We start from the raw sequence: 21,324 nt of genomic DNA on the forward strand, positions 1-21,324 counted from the left end.
AACTGCAAACATTTCAACATTGTTGTTGCTCTGCCAGTTGTCATTTGTCTTTTATTTTGAAGGGGAAGAAACCCCACTTCCTTGGTGACGTTGGTAGCTTGACGTTGCTCCCTCCCAGTTGGTCAGTGGCTCGTGAGTGCAGTTCGGTCTGTTGTCCAGGCGGCTGCGCGTGCTGCTGTCCCCGGCTGCAGTATATAAACGCGGTCAACGGTCAGAAATTAAAACGGTCGTGCTGCTTAAAGCGTCAACCGTCTGTAATTCATTCCCCCAAACCTTTCTGCTCTCCTCTCCACCACCGGCATCCGTGCCCCCTCACAAGCCGGGGGAGAGGGGGGGTCCAGCGCGGGGGCTACACAGCATGGACCCCCAAATGAAGGACCGAACCAGTCCGGCGACAGGGGGCTTCAGCGGGCGCCTGGCTTCCCTGGGAGCCGACGGAGGTGACTCGGAAGCCGGAGCCGGCTCGGAGGAAGCAGCCGTGGGCTGCTGCAGCGACACGTTCAGCAGTCTGCCCGACATGGAGCAAGAGACTCTGGAGGAGAAATTAAGAGGACTTGCGTTCAGAAAACAGACCTCGTATCGGTGAGTGGAGAGCTGGGAGGATGCTGGGACAGTATATTAGTCCGGAGGAGGATATGTTGGTGTTTGTGCGTTTATCTCACCGTCAGACCTGTTTAAACAATATCTCCGTTAAATATCGTTCAGCTGAGTTAGTTCCTCAGGTTTATTTTCTACATGTTATAAGCCAATGGTATTGGAAGAATTATGTGTAAGCTAGCTGAAGCTTATGAACACAAACACAGGAGAGGACACAAAGAGAGTGTGTGTGTGTGTGTGTGTGGGGGGGGGAGTCCATTAGAGATTATTTTGCTATTTTGAAAGCCTAAACAGACACGTTGTGGTCTGGTAGCCCTGGGCTTGTCCAGGTTATAGTCACCATCATGCTGCTGACAGCCTCAACGTGGCATTGATAACACTCAGCATTTAGCCCATGTCAGTGATGGATCACAACAATTTTGCACATACAATAATGTGTGTGTGTGTGTGTGTGTGTGTGTGTGTGTGTGTATTTCCCTGTGTTGTTGTAGCCCTGTTGTTTTGGAGCATGTGAAGTGGGATAGGGGGTGAAACAGTATTGAATTTTGGGCTGTGTGTGTGTGTCTGTGTGGGGTCTCTGGCCAGTTTTCACTATCAACAGCAGCTGCCAGCCGCACCAGGGTGTCAGGCTGCTGCTGGCATTCACACACACACACACACACACACACACACACTCACACTCACACACTCACACTCACACACTCACATGGCGGTTTTGGTTGTCAGATGTCACTGTCAGGAATGTGTGGCATCTATCTATTTATCTGTCAATTTTGTCTTTGTTTGCAGCTCTGTCTCTATGTATGTGTCAACCTTTGTGCTGGAAATGATTTGCATTCGGAGGTCAAATCAATCACTTTAATGTGTTTGTGTCTGAATGACTTATTTGAGTCTGATTTGAGCCAAAACAAAGCAACAGTTTATCTACCCAAAATCGGCGAAAGTGTCAAATAGCGATCTATCTGCGGGTCACAGTTCATATTTGTATTTCAGATTTTTGTTTTCACTCTCCGTATTAACCTTAATTAAAAAAATATGTGATTATATAATCAGCTTATATATGTGTCATGTAAACACGTTCAAAACAGAATCAACTGGCCATTTGGAAAGGAAATTCCTCTCATTTGAAAAATGGATGGTACGGTATAATCCTATTACAATCTATTTGACAGATGATAATTTGTCCTGTTGATTATTTCCCATGTTTTGAAGATCCACAGTCTTTTTAAACACCCACTTGTAAGACAAAACACATTACCCAGGGAAGACCCACCGCTCTTTCACTTTTATTATAACATAATTTGCAGAGTCTCTCTTCCTCTGGGTGTTTCCCCCGGGGAAACCATCTCTGGTTAAGTGAGGTTTTCCAGGAGATTGTTCATCATTGGAAGTGCCGCAGCTGGTTTGCCCCCTCCAATTTTATAACTGCAGGAATAGTTTGTTCTGGTAAATCTGCTCCCTCAGTCAAAGAAATAACCCAGCAGTAAATAGGTGATGGGGTGTATTTGGTACATCGTGCACGTCAGAACCCATATCTAATTTATGTACACCTGGAGTACATAATGCAACTGCAGATACACTCAAATCTCCCAGTTTATTGCGGCGAACATGGACTGACACATTCAAATCCAGTCAAATACAAATGGTTGGAAAAGATAAAATGTTCATATTTCTGTATATTGAACATTTTGACTTGGTTTTATTTGTATGAGTCAAGAGTCAATGTTCGAGTCTTATGCTGCATTCAGACCAAATGCGAATTTAATCTTCGCAACGCTTTCCTTCCGGGGGGGCGTCTATCGCTGGACAACTGCCAAGTTTTCACAAACAATAGTGATGTGCAATACCACTAAATTCCTATACGATCCAATACCAAGTAATACCCAGGCTGGTATTGCAGATACCGCTACCAATATCAATACTTTTTACATTTTATTTCTAGTTTAATGTGACCTCCCTCCTCCCGTTTCTGTATTTATGAGAGAAATAAGGAGTAGGCTGTAGCCTCACCAATTCAAAATAACAGCTGCATAATGACAAGACATCAAACTACTTACTTATTACTTATATTCTTTAATTATAATAAAAATATCCTGCTCAGAACTGCCGCTTCATAATATCATTATTAATCCCAGATGTTTAGCGAAGTTTGCCGTGTTGCTAAAGTATTTCACTGTCTTTGCACACACATCACACAGAGCAACATTATTACCTTCACAGCTAAAACACAGCCAGACGTGACTGTTTTTACAGTCGGCCATAGTCAGTATTCAATAGCGGAAAATGTAAAGGGCTGCTCACTTCAAAGAAACTCTATCACAGAGCCGTAGCGCAAGCATGACTTGACATGACAGGCAGAAGGAGAAGTGGTTCCTATCAACCAAGTATAATTAGACCATCCTGGTGACAGTAAGATACACTCACTCCAAATGACTGAGTTTAGATATCGATCCTTTTGTATGAGTATCGATCCTAGAGCAGGATGCTAACTTGTTCACAGTAAAGTACAACGACAGCTCGCTGCCTAGAAGCTTCAGTGAAGATAAATCAACGTTGTAATCCGAAAAACTAAAGTAAAAAGCTAATTTAATAAAAGCAGTTTACTCCGAGCTCCTCCCGCGAGTAAACGGCGTAGTTGTCAGAGCATAATCCAGACAGACTATGGGTGTTTATTTGTCCGAAAACTGAAGCTCTGAAGCCGTCGGTGACATCCAGATAATCTCAACGCTGATAGGCTATTGCGACTCAGCGTCATGCAACTTTCTCATTCGAGTTGAAAATCTTCAACTCACGCGAAGGCCACACCGCCCGACAGAAAATGGCAGCTGTCTGCGTCCTTGCATTGATTTTGTATGTAAACGCACCGAGCCCAACGCTCACTTCGCTTTTGGTCTGAAAGCACCATTAGACAATCTTAAGAGGCTGCATCTGTCAGGTTGCTTTTGCAGCTGTTTTAACAGCCGTTTGAATGTGTGCAGTAACATACGTAGTTCAACAGTTTGGGGAATATGCTTATTCACTTTAGTTGAGGAGATCAACACCACTCTCAAATCTGTACAGTAAATATGAAGCCAGCAACCAGTTGGCTTATGGTAGCATAAGGACTGGAAGCTCTGTCCAAAGGTAAGAAAAAACAACCTACCAACACCTCTGAAGCTCACTGATACTTTTTATCTAATGTGTTTTAATCAGCAGAAAAACAGTTGTGGTCTTACAGGGAGTTATGTGCTGGACTGTTCCTGGAGTCTCCCCTGGATGCCTGGCAACGTCACGGTTACAACACGGCTCTATTTGACGTTTCCCAAAATGTCAAACTATTCCTTTTATGTGCGAACTCCAAGTCAGATCAGCGCAACACAAAGGGGTTTAGTGTACCATAAAATAGGGGTGTCACAATACCAAAAATGTAAAATTCAATATACCAGTAAAGTTCCATGATTCTCTATACCAATTCAATACCACGGTAAAAAAACAAAACAATAAATCCCATGAACTTCAACATTCATTTGAACATTAAAAAAAAAACAAATAACAGCTGTGAACGCCGTGAGAAGATGTCCAGGACAGATGGGAGGTGATGTGAGTCAGTATATTCATAAATGAGCAAGCTATTAAAAGTTGAACCTTGCAATGTGTATAATTAATTATTAAGTTAATTATTACTTTTCAGTCTCACAGGTGTGAAATGTTTAAGGGTGGTCACTAACTATATTGGCAGTGGTTTGAGATTTCTATGTTGGAAAAACAAAAAAGTTATTGATGATTTAAATGGATCATATTGCACTTAAGGCAGTCCCTAACTCAGTAACAGGCGCGTTGGACAGACATTCAGTTTTTAACGCTGCAAGCCGCATCGTCATCTTTGGTGATTTTCAGGTGACTTAACACTGCGACACGTCCCAAAACTGGGAAAAATCGAGGCTTTGACATGGAGCTGTTGAAGGTAAAAGCCGCGAAACAGTCACACATTTTCCATACATGACTCTCTTCTTTTTCGACGAGTCGAGTTGGAGCTGTCGGTGCAGCTTGTCACTATCTTCCACTTGTTGGATCTCCGGACACGTTTTCAGAATTTTGGTATCGACTTGGTACTGGTTCTCACTACCATCACTACCACAAAAATATTTTATTAGTATTATTAGTGACCAGACAAGATTGGAAGGATATGTTCCACCCATGTCACCCTCTGCTCTGGAGCTGTTTTCAGTCTTTTTCATGTGCTGCAAACGGTCTCATAGGAATCCCCGGTTGGATTAATTGCATTTGGAAAGAGAACATTTGGCTCATGTAACTGCAGCTGTTGTTTGCTATTGTCCACGACAATGTAATTTGGTGAAAGAAGAACATTTTACTATCAATGAATATGTGCTTTGTATACTGCATATGCGGTGAATTTACCAGAACACCACCACTTGTTTTTAATTTAGTTTAGTTTGACATACTCACCATTCGAGACAGTAGACAGAGACTTTATTCTTGACTACAATGGACATTTGTGTTTGTTTTTAATCCACCACAGTATGTTAATTGTATGGTAGGACTGGATGCATGCTGTCTGGTACCATGTATGCCAAATAAAACAAATCTGTCTGTGTCTTAGGGGCACCCAGGAGTGTCAATTACTCGCCATGTCATGTCGCGTTGTGTTGACCTTTGGCCTTATTGGATAAAGCTATGGATAATCTGTGAATTTTCCTCCTTGTGGAATCAGCCATGTGGAGGAAATGGCATTAGCCGGTCAGGGGAGATGGTTTGTTAGAAGGTAGTTTACATAGCTTTGAAGTGGCCAGTGCCAAGAAGTGAATTACCATATGTGGCAATATGAAAGAGCTGAGAAATGATGCTGTTGAACATCAAAGACAGTGCATGTGTGTGTGAGGTTGTGGTTTTATGTGTTTATGGCAGCATAAGCGAGCGTAAGGCACGCGTAACTTATCTGCCAGATACTCGTCACATTTGTGTGTGTGTGTGTTCCCAGAATACTGTCCCTGCTTTTATCTATTATTAGATGTCTCACCCGTCTGCCTCCATGACAGTTCTTCCTCAGTTAGAACGGCATTTGTGTGTGTGTGTGTGTGTGTGTGTGTCACGCCAACCAGTTAGTCAGCATGCCAGTTAGTCTGGAAGACATTGCATCAAGTAGCTAGTCGGTCAACCAGCTGGACTCTCAATCTGTAAGTGAGTTAGTGAGTTGTTTTTCCAGGCTGCATCTGTGACAGTCAGCAGCTCATTTAAACATTTTTGGATCCAGGTGTCAAAATAGATCAGTCATCGGCAGTAACGGAGCTCATAAAATACTACAAACGTCTTTCCAAATCTACTTGGGCTCTTATAGAGCTTCTGTAATACTTGCTGACCTGAACTCACAATCGAACGATCCACCATTCCTGAACACTGAAGTCCTAATGGACCTAAAGCCAATACCCAGACGTCTACAATATTTGCAACCTTACTGGAATACCCTATTACTAACATCACAATTGACTGATGGCTGGATTAAGATAAAAGTATAACATGTTCAATTCAATTTAGGGCTGCAACTTGGCTGAAATAAGTGGTGGGAGATGAAATATGCGTATTGATATATGGTGGTAGTTATCCTTCAGCTTTTCTGGGTGAATTGGGCAATTATGGGCAAGGTTGCAAATAGAGCTATGAATAGTTTTTGTTATGGAGTATTTTCTAATCGATTAACTGTCTTGTCAGAAAAAAAGAAGACCCCATTGAGAAGCCTTCAAATTGCTTGATTGCCACTATTAAACATGACAAAGAACAGCACACTCCTCACATTTCAGTTGCTGTAAGCAGAGAATGTTTTGCTTAAAAAGGACTCAAAAGATTAATCAATTATCAAAAGAGTTTCCTATTCATTTATAATCGATTGGCTAATTGCTTTATCGGCTAATAAATCCAGCTCTAGTTGCAAAGTGCAGGGCAATTTAAATGAAGTTTGCATTCATGTGATAAAACATTTTTAACTGTAAAGTATTCAATTTCAGGATAAGCCAAAAAACTGTTATTTTAGGTTAAAAAGATTTTCTAGAAATTGTTTTACATCATTACATATACTGATGTCTTGATGATAAATTGTATACATATCACCCACCTGTAGCTGAAATCACTATTATGATATTAATAAGAATATTTTTCAGATATCAGGGGCATAATATGGCACTTGCAGTGATCTCACAAGAAGCAGTGTTCCAGACAAAACTCATTTAATTTCAGTTCATTTCACATAATAACTTTAATCGTTTGCTTTTAATTACAATTTGCCTGGAATCATTAAAGCAAACAACAGACTTTCGTTAAAAGGTAATATTACGTAACCATATAATCGCAGTATGATTCCACTAAAAGTCAATATACAGTGCGTTAGTATTAAATAATCGCACAGCCCTAATGTCACCACAAAAACAGAATAAACAAGAAAAACAATGGAGCACAACTTTGACCAACTACTCAGCTTTATATGCAGGACATAAAAACAAAGATGAGCTTCGCCTCTGGTTGTTATTGTAAGACTGCACACTGTTGCTGAACAATAAATACTTATTCTTGTTCTGTACATGGCTCATGTGTGTCCCCCAGCCAGTCTGGTAGAACCTGGATCCACTTGATGGTGAGCTATTGTTTCCTATCTTTGGTCTTTTTGTTTGCACAAAAGATTAATTTCTCAGGATTCAGATTCGGACCATTCAGAATATCATTGCAAGAGGCGACAGCTGCCACGGATGGATGTGGACTTTATTGACTACCTGAACCTCTGCAGTAGCCTCCACCTTGTGAACTAACTGGCAGCCACTGCCCCTGACTCCGCTCGCAAAAATGCCAACATGACCTGTTTGCTCAAGAGGGAAAAATACAAAGAAACAAACAGTTTGTTTCACCACCCAGCTTAGCGTGTGGTGAGATTTCACCACCGCCTTCGTGGGAAATGGTGCCACAGGACAGGATCTCGTAACATTAGCCCTCTACTATTTACAGACCACTTCACAAACAACAGATCACAATAAGTACTTGTCATACCACAGTCCAATATACTATGGCGTCATTTCATTTTAGGCTGCTAGACGATATATACCACAGGGACAGGGACTAAAGACTGGGGAGACACATGAAAAACAAGAAGAGAGGAAAAACATAAAAAGATATAGATGTATCTCATGTTGCTACCGCTGTGCACCACCTGCAGGGGTAAACAGTGATCAAAGGCCTTTCATCATTTGATGCTGCCAGAATATAAAAACTCTTTTCAGCCTTCAATTAGGAGAAAATACAGAGGGAGAGTGAGAACAGAGGGAGGGATGAAAAAAAAAATATGGGAAGAGAGGCAAAGATATATGAAACAAGAAGAGCACAAATAAAGCAGAAGGAAAAGTCATGACAGGACGATTGTGACAGAGTGGCGCTGACGCATTATAAGACAATTACTGTAATACCTAAAGGAACACTGATACATTTAGGTGGAGCAATAAAAAGTTCACTTGCTCTAAAAATATAACAAGGCTGATGACTTGTATGACTTCCAAGACTGTCTTCCGGCGTTAGAATAAGTAATATAAGGTCCCTGATATATTTTTTACTTCTGCTTATTGATGCTGACCTTAGTGATGAGAAAATCACCAGTTTTACAGAAAAGATTTCTCAAGTGCCCTTCCTTCATGCCAAATAAATATGTAATAAAATGTAATTCAACATCATTAACATTTATTTTCTTTAAAACAAAGCTTTGCACTTGAAAGTGTTCAGTAAAGAGGCATGTTTGAGCTGAGACTTGTAGTAGATTGAGAGATATTTCTTTATTTATCGTGAACATAAACAGTAAATAAATATCGACACAGAAATACATATCAGTTGGAAAAAACATGAATTAAAATATTAAAAGAATATTAAATAAAACCTTAGCACACTCTACTTTTAATATGATATAGATCTGTGTATCTATAGAAAACATAATATAAAGAATATACTAGAATACACAAAATATAAACATAAGATAACATACTTGGGACAAATGTGCAAATAAGTTACAGAAGGACCAAAACGCAGGAGTTGGTTAAGACAACTCATTTAGACAGAGGTGGGGTGTTGTAAAGAGTTATTGCTCTGGGCAGGAAAGATTTCCTGTATCAGTCAGTCGTTGTGGCAGTGAAGCTGAGGGTGGACAGGATTATCCTTAATGGATAACAGGTTGTTCAGTGTCCTCCTCTCCACCACAACTTCAAAGGTGTCTGGTTTGCAGCCAATTAGGGAGCAAGCCTTCTTAATTCTTGCTCGTTAGGTCTGTTGGGGTTGCTGGCTCCAACGCTGCTCCCCCAGCAGACTACAGCAAAGTGCAGTGCACTGGCCACAACAGACTGCTAGAAGATTTCTATACAACATCGATACAGCCTCACTTTTGGTCTTCCAGTTCATTCTGTTGTTGATGTGGACTCCCAGGTACTTCTAGTCCTTCACCGTATCAACATCCTCGATCATCTCCCTGGTCTTGACCACGTATAGAAGCAGATGTTTTCTTACAGTCCGCTCCGCAAATAGTCTACCAGTGCTCCGTACTCGTCGCCCCACCCATCACTTACACACCAAACCGCTGCAGAGTCGTCAGAATACAAGTGGCATTACCCAGAGATGTACTGTAAAGGCCAATTTATACTTCTGCGTCAAATCTATGCCGTAGGGTAAGGCGTAGCCAGACGTGCACCATCTTATGTGGATGTGTTCACTCGCACAGACTTCACTTGGTGAAAAACTTTGATAGCTTATGACGTTACAAGTCAAGTGGATATTTTATAAGCACAGACCAGGTAAAGCAGCAATGAACACACAGGATGCAGATGTTGGGTTCGGGTTATTTGATCGGCTGCATCATTAACGAGCCCACAAGTGGCTGATAACGGACTGTGGGTGGAAAAATAAGGAATAAACATGAGTTCTGTGTCTTTTAGGCGACTTTATAACATGTTCCTCCAAGCCGACAGGAAGTGCCCGTGCTTTGAAGTACGTTTTACTAGGGGCCAAAACAGCGGCTGTAACACAGTAGATCAATATATTTGACTGTCACAACCCGAGGGAAATGACTCGTTTTGCCATCAGAATGTGATCCATTCAGTCGATAACATTTGAAAAGGCTATACCAGCCGCATGTATACAATTTTACCCCCATTCAAGTTAGCAGAGGGCTAAACCGGAAGTCAACACAGTGGAGGCTGTATCGCTGCCACCGACCAGCATTTGGGGGTGTAATTGCAGAATAATGGAGACACGGACGCACAAGTATAAATATGCTATGTGCGTAGCCTACGACATAGCTACGCCTGTAGACCCTATGCAGGAGTATAAATCAAGCTTTACGCTGTATTTATGCATACCAAAGACAGTAGCAACATGTCCACAGACAGGTCTTCCGACTTCCCAGTACAACTGGAATGCACCTTTGGGGCCGTTCAAAGGTGGGGGGTTTGGGTCCAAGGAGCTTACCAGGTGGTTGGAGGGGGAAGGGCGAAAGCATCAGGCGCAATGAGGATGTATGGAAGTCAGGGTTTGGGTGGTGTCATGTGTGGTGGAGGAGATAGCTGATAGCTGTGAACTAAATCTTATTGAAGAAACAGTTTAGCTCATTTGCCACCTTCAGGCTGCACACTGGTTGTCTGTCATTCACCTTGAAACCAGTGATGTCCTTCATTCCAGTCCACACATCCCTCACATTGTTCTGCTGGAGTTTGGCCTCCAGCCTCCTCCTGTAGGAATCCTTGCGCTCAGGTCATGCTGTACACTCCTCAGTTCTTTCCTGTCCCCAGACCTGAAGGCTTTCTTCTTTTTATTAAGAAGTGATTTCACGTCACTGGTGATCCATCGCTTTTGTTAGAGAAGCAGTATACAGGCCGGCAAGATGGTGTGTTCACAGAATTTGATTAATTTGTTGATGCAGTCTGTCATGTTATTGACGTCCTCTCCGTGTGTCACACACAGCACAGCCTAGTCTGTGGACTCAAAGCAGTCCTGAAGTGCCATATTATGCCCCTGAATCCATCTTCTCTCAGTCCTTGTGAGTGCAGACTGCCTCTGAACACGTGAGACATCCTTTGGTGTCAGCAGGACCAGGTTGTGATTAGATCTGCTGAGGGGGGGAAGGGCAGTGGCACTGTTTGCATCTTTAGCATTTGCATACAGGAGGTCCAATGCTTTATTGTCTCTACTGGGGCAGTTAAGATACTGATAAAATGTATATATGCAGTCACATCTGTTATACCACATATTTGAGTGGAACCAAATTTGTTGCATAAGTCAGCAATACTCGTTTAACTAACTTGGCTTTTCCATTTTCAGCCACACTAGTGGTGCAGCCCAAAGTTACAGGAGCGGTGAACCAGCTAAAGTGTCGTGCTTATCAGAGGCTAAACTATGGCATAGGGGCCAAACTGTGAAGCTTTAGTTCCACCAAAGAAACGGCTGAAGTCGGCAGTGAGGGAGCATTTTGGGTACACCAAGTCTGACCAGGGCGTTACTGACGATGACGGATCCCGTGCGCACGCCGCGGTCAAAGCAGTTGAACTTTAGCGCTGAGCAGCTTCCACGCAGCGGAAATCGCTTCTTTTCTGAAAGGGCCTTTATGGAAGACAGAACATAGTCTTCTCAAGACCTTCAGTCACTGAACATTTAACATTACATCATGTTGTCTTCTCTTGTCTGTGTTGAGAAAATGTAGCCAGGTGTAAAACACTAACATACATCAGGAGCTTATAGACTTCCAGGACTATAGGCTACCAATGAAATGCATTTCAGCATTTATCATTTTCACTAAAACATATGTATGGATGAGAGTTGATGACAGTAACAGTTGTGTTGGGCGGATTATTTAGAAAGTTCACACAAACATTCATTGTGTCCAGAGGTTGAATACTTATGACTTTGGTGGCCCACTTACTTTTTTATCTAGCGCCACTAGCAAATAAAAGTTTTCATTTATCCAATGAAATATCCCAACATCTTCTAGATTAGCACAGCATTTTTGGTTTCCCGAATATATTTCCCAGGACTCTGATCACCCCCTGACTTTTCTCCACCGTGAGGTCCAAATTTACAGTTTTGAGTAAAATGTCTCAGCAACTGTTGAATTAATTGCCATAAAATCTGGTTTATACATTCATGTCCCCTCTTAGGATGAATTGTAATAACTTTGGTAATCCCGTACGTTTCATATAGTCGTTCTTCTCTTATGTAGTCTGTGAAATATTAAATAATTACATCATTCTGTAACAACTACAAAATTAAATATTTTTTAGTCACTAGCACAAATGGCTCTTCATCCTCGGCCTGCTCCTTCCTATCGATCTGCTTTCTCTAGTCAGGGCTGAAGTAGATTTAAACAATACAATCAATAAGGAATGAGAGCTTTAACCTGAACACATCTGTACAGTCAGTATTATACAGTAAAAAGAGCTGCTTCCTTATGTTTTATACAACCAGTGTATGAGTCGTTTTTGTAGCGGGTCTGTGTTAAAATCAGTGGAACGCTTGGCTCAGTGTCTGGGCAGCTTAAAGACACTCATGAATTTTTAAGCAGACGATCAGAGCACCAATTGTTGATGAAATACAAGACTTACTGACACAATTTTCTCCTCTCATCCTCAGAACGGATAAACAGATATACATGCATATTTATGATACCCTTTTCCTGTTAGGTGGAGGAGAAGGGAGGGAGGGAGGGAGAGGAGTGAGGCTAAGCTGTATGGATGTATGGATAATTCAAAATACATAACAGGTCAACTGCTGGTATATAAAGCTGCCGTCAACTTGTCCTGTTAATTGCTGTTATGTTTCAGTGGAGAGTTTTATATGTCCATGGTTTTCTTGAATATTGTCTTCTACTGGTTTACTGTCAAAGACACCAGAGAAATTGTAATAAAAGTTGTAATTAAATATATAAGTTTAATTTAACGGTCATATAAGGGCTGTGACTAAAGATTATTTACATTATTGATAAATCTGTGGATTATTTTCTTAGTTATTGCATTACTTGGTCTATAAAGGTTTAGATAATAATGAAAAACAGTTCTCCAAAGCTCATGCTGACATATTTAAATTGCTTGTTTTGTACGACCAACAGTATTACGTTCAGTGTCGTAGGTGTACAGAAAATCAGCAAATATTCACATTTGAGAAGCCAAAAACAGTTCATCACTTTTAAAAGTTGTTGCATTGTTAAAAAAAAAATGTATCAGCACTAGGCTAGGCGACAGGTAATTATCCTGTGCAGTATTTTTCCTCTCTTGACTGAAGATTTTTTTTTTTAAATATCATGAGTTTCCTGCAAAAACCTCATCTTCTGACTCTCTGAAGTGATTGACATTTTAAGTGAACAATGAGTCCCTTTACCAAGAATCTTCTCTCAGAAACAGCCATTATGTTGACGGAGAGTACTGATACTTAAGGGTTTAATTTGCCTTGTGAGTTGCAAACAATGAATTTAGTTTGTACCCTTTCAGGATGAGGTGATGGGTAACCTGTGCTATGTTGAATAAGAGTACATTATGTAATACGTGGATGTAAATTTTAAAATGTTTTGGCCCAACAAATTGCTTAGAGGTCCTTTTTAGAAATCTACACATCATGGACGGAGTGACTGACCACTTAGAGTGAAAGTGACACTATATCAAAATATATTTTGTGGTCGATACCAATACCAGTGAAATTCCACAGTTCTCGATACCAATTCGAGATCATGGTAAAAAACAAAAACAAACCAATAAATCCCATGAACTTCAACAAACATTTGAATACTAAAAACAACTAACAGCTGTGAAAGTTGAGACGATTTCCAGGACAGATGAGAGGTGATTTGAGGTCAATATATTCATAAATAAGCAAGCTTGTGACATGACAACCTTGCAATGTGTATTATTATTATTCAAACTCGCAGTTGTGAAATGTTTTCAGGTGGTCATTATTTATATTGGTAGTGTTTCAAAATTTCTATGTTAAAAAACAAATAAAAAATGGATTGTGTTGCACAATTGCATCTTCATCTTTGGTGATTCTGAGTTGATCAGAACTGTGAAACGTCTGCCTAAACTAGCTCTCCAACACATCACCAAAACTGAGAGAAATCAAGGCTTTGACACGGATCTATTGATGGTATGAATGTTAAATTAAACTAACTTCACCCCGGTTTCCATAATCAACTCTTACTGCTTATCTTTTCGCTAAAGCTGCACTTATTGCCATCTTCTCCGTGTTGGATCCCTGGCACCTACTGTACTGCAGATAAACGAGTACCGACATATTCTCAGAATTTTGGCATGGACTTGGTAGTGGAAGGATCAGCATTCGTAACACCCCTAAGATGAGGTTAAACTGAATATAGGCAGTTTATACAGGATACACATATACAGTCTATGTACAGGACAGGTGATACTGAAGGGGGTTAGTGTCTCTTTTCCTGCCTCAGTCAAATGTGTTGAATAATAGTGTGTATATTAGTGTCAGCATGTGTTAATCATGATGTGGTATGTTTCTCTGCTTCTCTGACTCATCTTTCTATACACACATATTATGTACAGACAGAAGTATTAGTACACCCCTGCCTACCTTCTCTGAATAACGCTGTTCCAGTTGGCTGGTGGTGTGTTTGTGTATGCTTACGAATATCAATCATTTTCTGCTTAGACGAAGAGGAATGATTATGTCTGTTTTAGGAACAGTAGTGAGATTTCTGAGTTCTCTCTCTCCTTTCCTAGCCTTTTCAGGAGTGTTTGAGAGTGCAAGCGTGTGTGTGTGTGTGTGTGTGTGTGTGTGTGTGTGTTGGGGTTATTTTGCCCGTAATGCAGTGTGCTGAGGCATTATGGGGGATTGTCTGACAGGAACCGCTCCTTATTAGTCGTCTAGCTGGCTGTAAGAGGCTTTTCCTGCTTGCACATGCAGCTGAAAAAAAAAAAAAGAGGGCAAAAGGCGAAACAGAAGAGAAAAGAGAAGTAGGTCTTTTTGGTGTAATAGAGAAGAAGAGGAACCTTGTTGAAGAGAAACCTTGACGTGTTGAAGATTAGTCAATTACTTCCTCCTCCATCAGCCACTTGCAAGACTTTTAACTGATGCATGTGACCAGTAGTGGCTTTTTTATTTTCTAAAATTGCTTGCAGTGTCTTTATCTGACCTGTCTTACAGTAAGCACTACAAAAGAAAAACATGTCTCCCTTACAGTTACATAAAGTGACCTTTTAATACAGTATAATGACCAAAAAGACTTCACTGCTACTTTATATATTGTAGGTGTCTGTTTACATTCCTCACATGTAAAGGAAAGAGACACAGGACAGGGGTAAGTTGTACATTTAGTTAAGGTTCAACACACTGTCTTATTAAAATATACAGTACACACTCATCTTAGAGGTCTGGCAATTGAAACGGACACAAAGGCAAGTATAATATTAAGAAAAGAAAGAAAAATTTACTTAAAATGCTTTATTGTTATAATTTTTGTTATTTTCTTTTTTGGCACGGCTCTTAACTTATTCATAAGCTGTAGTACTATGAGAGTGATTGGGATGTAAATATTAGTATGAAGTAATTCATCCTTCACTAAACACTTGAAAAGCCACGACGGCAAAGCACAACAGTACCTGCTGGGTTTTTATATGATTTAAGAAAAGCTGTCAGCAACAACCGAGCTTTTGCTTTGATCCATCGAGTTGTTTTGAAAGGTTGAAGTGATTTTTTTGAACTAAAAAAGTGTGTTACCATTGTTAACGTTCATGGTTGTGTGAAAGTGTAGCTGGATGGACAGCCGGCTGAATGATTGATAGAATGCCTAATTGACTGAATGAGTGAACGGGCTAGATTGCAAGCTGTTAGTGAGATAGTGTCCAGACTGGCCCCGTCCTGGGTTTGATCCCTTCTGAAGCCAAACCAGCTAATGCAACTTTAATCATGATTCTGAACCCCTACTTTAGCAGTAAAAACAGTCACACTGTTACCTAAGGACCTAGTGGTATGCCAGATAAACAGTTGGTCTGGTTGTGTTGGTGATGGGTAAATTACAGTAATTATCTCTAGTAATTAGCACTTTTTGTAGTTGGATGAAGGTTGTTACAATCCTTGTGACTGTCTTGGGAAGTAGGGAGGATCAGAAGTACACCTACAATTGGTTATCCAGTTACAAAATATAAAGAAACTGGACTGAGGTATCTGCGTAAATGTGTTCACCCCTAGAGATAGTATAGGGTAAGCTCAGACATCCAGGGGGTGCTCGGAGTAGACAAGCGTCGAAAGGAGCCAGTCGAGGTGGTTCGGCATCTGATCAGGAGGCCTTTTGGTTCGTCATACTTCTGAGATTTTAAGGGCACGGCCAACTATGAGAACCAGAACACCCTGGAAAGATGATATATCTCACCAGGAGGAGCTGGAAAACCTCTGGACGCCTGCTGCCACTGCGATCCAGCCCCGAAGTAGGCTAACGTACTAACATAAATACTGCCCATCAACAACTTGTAAACAACTCTGTGTTAAACGGTGGCTTGGTTGTGAAGGGAACAAGTAAAATACCGACATGGTCTTGGTTAACACAGACAGCGTGGTCACAAGTTGATCTGCTGTCTCACGTTTTAAAGAGTGATGGCTGGCTGTATGCTCTAGAAGTTGTTTTATACTACGCCGACAGATGAGCGCGAGGTGATGACGGCGTAGGCTACTGGAATAGTGGTCCGACTTAGATTTATTTTCAGAGTTTGAAACCCGTGTTCAAACACTTTTTTCTTTTATTCATTTTCAGAGCGAGACAAAGTGGTACGTGACAGGTTTACACACGCATGACGAGGACACAAAGGTGGTTTGTAATCAAAAACACAACACAGAAGGTGAACCTCACCTCTAAACTAGCTTGCTCTAGAGAGATCAGCAGTCCTGTGTTCCTGGTTTGCATTTGTACTTTGTAAAATTGCACCTCCTCTCTCCCGTCCAACAAGCCCATCTGTCTCGTTCGAGCCGATAATGAACCTGTGGAGTTGACTGCTGAGGTGACACTGACTCCATCACTGCTACTCCACTTCTCTTTCTCTCCGTGTCTGGCTCTTGTATGAGTTCTGGTGTGGTTTAATTGCACAATATATATGTACGTTTGTGTTGCAGAACTGCAGAACAGCAGGGAACTGTAGTTATAGACTGAAGAAAAGAGAATTATAAAACATAAAAAATACCATAAAGTAATAAAATACATTATAAAACCTACACTATACAAAATTTCAAACCTTTCCTAATTCCAGCTTGTTGTTTGTGAGGATTTGATGCTTTTCTCAGTCGTATATGATAGTAAATTGAATATATTTGGACTGTTGAAATGAAAATCCTTTTCACCTGGAATACCTTTTTAAAAAACATGAAACACTACATTTCTTATGTAGTTATGGAAAAGTAAACAAGCCATCTATTTTCATATCATTGTCTAGGTAGCAGTAAGAAAATATCACATGCCTCCACAATTGTAATTACCTCCCATGGTCTACCTTATGTTTTTCACTTCTTATTTTGAGCTTTTCTGCCAGATGGATTCCTCAAATAAGGGACTGACAAAAACAACATTTTATATTTTAAGTTTTATGTATTATCTGGTAGTCATCTTTTCAATGCACTTCAATGACTAATGGGAAAGATCTGCGGCTCTGATGCCAAATGGCTGCGCAGACTAATTTGTTGAAGCTCACAGCCAGCTGCTCCATCAGCTCCACATCCAAAGTAGGGGGTATACCAAAACTATGGGTTATACTTATTCTTACTTCTCTCTTTCCATTTCTCTACCAGTTATTGTACATCTGTATCCCTCCCTCCCTACTTATAGGTCTCTATTAATATGCACACTTACTACACACTACCGTGATTGTAAACGTGTATGTGCTGCGCGGATTAACTCCAGCCTTTAGGAAGTGTCTCTTGTGTCTGTGCGAGTCTGATGCAGGTAGGATTACTTAGCACTGATGATCTCTCACACACACACACACACACACACTTATGTACACGTGCACACATCATAACTCTATACTTAATATCTTTTTTCTTTTCTTCGCTCCTGTGAAGTGTTTGCTTTGCTGGTTTTCATTTTTTCCCTAACTCAAACAGATGCACACATCACAAGCTCGCCCACACACACCAACACACACACGACCTAGCAGACCTCAGCTGCAGAGACATGCTATAATTAGTGAGACAGCATATTTATCTCGCTCTCTCTTTCTGTGTGTGTGTGTGCACTAATTGCTTGGGTCAGATGAGAGTCATTAGTAAATCATTAATTTTATTAGGCAGCTGTAGCCTGATGATGAGACAGTACACTTACCTTGTTTTATGACTGTCTCACTTTACTGTAAAGATATTAGATTTTTTGACAATTATTGTTATCGATAATTTCTTGTCTTTCTCTCCCAGTTATATAATCTCCTTATTTGTATCTGTCATGTACCAGATCTTCTCCTTTTGGCTCTTTCTGTCTTCTCTTTGCTTTCTTGTTCTCTTTTTATGAACTTCTATCTTCTGCTTTTATCTTTTTCTCTCTATCGCTGTCTTTATCCGTTTCTCATTTTCTTTGCCTTCTTCTCTCTGTGTGCGTCTATTCTAAGCAGTAAAGGTCAGATACAGATGCACAGCGTGAATCTGATGCCTCCCCCGCATTACATGCTAGCTCTCTCTCTCTCTCACACACACACACACACACACACACACACACACACACACACACACACACACGCACAACCATGCACAAACACACACTGATAGACTGTGTAATTATATAGGTGTCAGAGAAAGATGTGAGATTGTGAGAAAGAAAGGGAGCATGGGTGAGGAGAGGGTAGTATCAACTCCTACGTTCTGGCTGAGGTTCATGATGTATTACTTGATTGTAGAGTAGAATATATATACAGCATTAATGTTGCTGTGGCATACTAATTCACTGATCTGCTTCCATGAGAACAAGGCAACGAAGAGAGGCGTTTACAGCATCCTAGCTATCTTGTCTATAACCTGGCATTAAAATGCATTTTGGGTGATGGGATTGTGAATATGAACTCGCTCACTGTTGAGTTAAGTCAATATAAACTAAAATGACAGAAAGGAGTACACATGATGGAGAAATGTAGCTCAGACATGGTTCGTAAAGTTATTATAGTCTTTAATCATAGAGCACTTTTAGGACCTGAGAAAACGAGAGGAGGATGTGACGTTTGATTGTTTGAGCTTGATCAGATCTCGATCGGGATCTCGATGTGGACACTGAAGATGCATATTAATGCCAGGTGTAAATGTAATCTGGCTAAAATTACATCCAGATTACATCTGGAAAAAGAGATGCATTTTTACTACACAGTATTAGGGCCACATTAAAGAAAAAAGATTGGTGATTTTTTTAATTTGAAATGTTGAGAATTAATTTGAAATGAGAATAAAATTTAAGGACCATTACAAGAAAAAGTCGAAATGAGTCATCATGTTGACTTTATTCTCGAAATGCAAAATAAATAAAAAAAACCTTCATCCTCAGTTTCCCCCCCTTAATGTGGCCCTAATACTTTGTTTTTACCCTCACCCTTTAAGTGTAAAGGGAGTATTTCTTAAACAAAACAAAAAAGTCTGAACCAGTTAACATAAAGCTCATCAGAAGAATTGTAGATAGCCAGAGGTCTCTAATCTTTATTTACACTGGACAGTCTTAACAATCGCTCATGCCCCTTTTGAGTTATTCAACAGATAATTTAACAGTGATTTAACAATTTTACATAAACATTTGAGTAATTTTTTACCACACCAACTGGCATAGCTTCAGGTATTGGAGGGCTCTGTACTGTCTGCATCAGTAGATTAATGCAAATTTGGGGTTTATTTTTGTGCTTGTTTTTTTAAGAAAAGCCTCCCGAAGGCACCAATTTTAGTTTAATTCCGATGATTTTGATCACAACTAGCTTGATACATCCATTCAAACTACTACTACTGGGTAAAAATGTCACTTTCCAATGGAAAAAAAAAAACAGTTGATGCTGTAAAGCCACCACGACACAAAGTGAATCATCAGTGTGAGTGAGATGTTTTTTATGTTCTCCTCATTCTTGTGTAGTTCCCCCACCTCCATCAGAAAATCTGTGTATGTCAGTTGGAAACACCAACTCGGTGTGGGGTGTTTCAATAATCTTAAGGCGTGTTCCCAGTTTAAAAAGCAACCACTTGATGAATGCCAGTGTATGACAGCTCAGATACACAGTTCAAGACTTCGAGGAACTCCAATAGTTTCTTAATTTTCTCCAGGCCCCATTCTTTCTGATCATGTCTACATGAAGCAGTGTCTGTTACGGCCCATTTGAATCTGCCTTTGTACGTGTTTGCGCTGCCTAAAGTTTGCATCACGATCAGTCTGAACACACCTTTGGTGAAGCTTGTGTGTTAAAACTCACCTCAAGTCATCAAAGCTTTAGAGTCTTAATAAGTGAATGGTTCCACCTGTGCAAACATACAGTCATAAAGCAAACAACCCATAGTCCCAGTACACTGCCATAGAAATACTTTGCATGAATATGCAAAATTAATCACTAGTGAGAAATGCAGTCAGCGTCCTGTCATGGTGTTTTAAGAGGTGTGAACACTGAATGATGTAGTATGTAATAAAATCGTTCATTTTGTTTTGGGTTATTTGAAATCAATATTTAATTTTGTACCTTTGCCTTGTTCCTCACAAGTTTGCAGTTAGCTATATCACCTAGAGGGTGTGTGTGTGTGTGTGTGTGTGTGTGTGTGTTGTTATTGACAGTTCATTTAGAGAGTGCAGTATGTTTTCTCAGGCGCTAATGTCCCCCGTGGGGCTGGCATTGACAGACTTGCCACTGGAACATTACCTGTCTGCTACACCCCTGTGCTGTTGTTGATACTTTACTGGCAAGTACAACATACGGCTAATTATAAATTGGTATCCAGTTCAATGTTAGTTCATAAGCCCTATTTCAAAACAGCCTCAGACTTGGTGTGACTCGGACCACCTGCCTCTGGAAAGGACATGTCATCTCAACATATTTGTGGATCTTCTTCGGGGTATGAATGTTCGTAAAGCTTTAACACGTATTGAGGCCCTTACTTTCTGTCTTTGGCTTTTCTATAATAGTACTTTCATATTACCCCACTGGCTCATACTGGGAAAGTTGCTAAACCCTTCTTTGAACTTTACACACACTATTATTTTCATATTTTATTATTAATAATTTAGTTGTTCTACTGTACACCCATTTTTCTAACCTCCAAGATGGAGGTCACTCTTGTGTGTGTGTGTGTGTGTGTGTGTGTGTGTCAGCATTATGTTGAGCTGACACTCCACCACTATGACTGTTAGCAGTCAGCTCTCAATAAGCAGTTCTCTCACTCTTGTTCTTTCTTTCCTACTTATAGAAACAGAGTGGGTTTTATGAGTGGGAGGTTTGGAAAAGATACTCTGCTGACTCTGCTGGACCAAAAAGAGAGAGAAAGACTTGTAGTGAAGCAGCAGTCTTTGCCTCTGAAATATAGTAGAAATTTTAATCTTGAAGGAGAAAAATGTGTGTATGCATTTCAGTATTTTGTGTGTATTTTAATGGAATTAAAGTAATCTAGAAGAACTGTAAAACAGATTGAAGTCTAACTTTGTTGACCTATTACCAATAAATCAACCAGTTGATTTACACATGTTCTAGCTATAAAAACAAATATTTATGTATTTTATGTCTCTTT

At 40.3% G+C, this 21,324-nt stretch overlaps 1 protein-coding gene across 7 annotated transcripts in view; it reads left to right on the forward strand.

Annotated features, from left to right (window-relative positions):
• Nucleotides 1–203: 203 nt before the first annotated feature.
• Nucleotides 204–21,324, forward strand: part of dgki (diacylglycerol kinase, iota) — an 86,328-nt gene continuing 65,207 nt past the window's right edge. For 5 of the 7 annotated variants that reach the window (XM_046072171.1, XM_046072175.1, XM_046072174.1 and 2 more), the window contains exon 1: nt 204–582. In XM_046072171.1, coding sequence (XP_045928127.1) covers nt 359–582 — 224 coding nt within the window. In that variant the 5' untranslated portion in view covers nt 204–358. The remainder of the gene's footprint in view (nt 583–21,324) is intronic. The other 2 variants (XM_046072177.1, XM_046072178.1) reach the window with 1 other exon arrangement.

The sequence above is a fragment of the Micropterus dolomieu genome, linkage group LG16 (genome assembly GCF_021292245.1).
Source record: "Micropterus dolomieu isolate WLL.071019.BEF.003 ecotype Adirondacks linkage group LG16, ASM2129224v1, whole genome shotgun sequence".
Lineage (NCBI taxonomy): Eukaryota > Metazoa > Chordata > Actinopteri > Centrarchiformes > Centrarchidae > Micropterus > Micropterus dolomieu.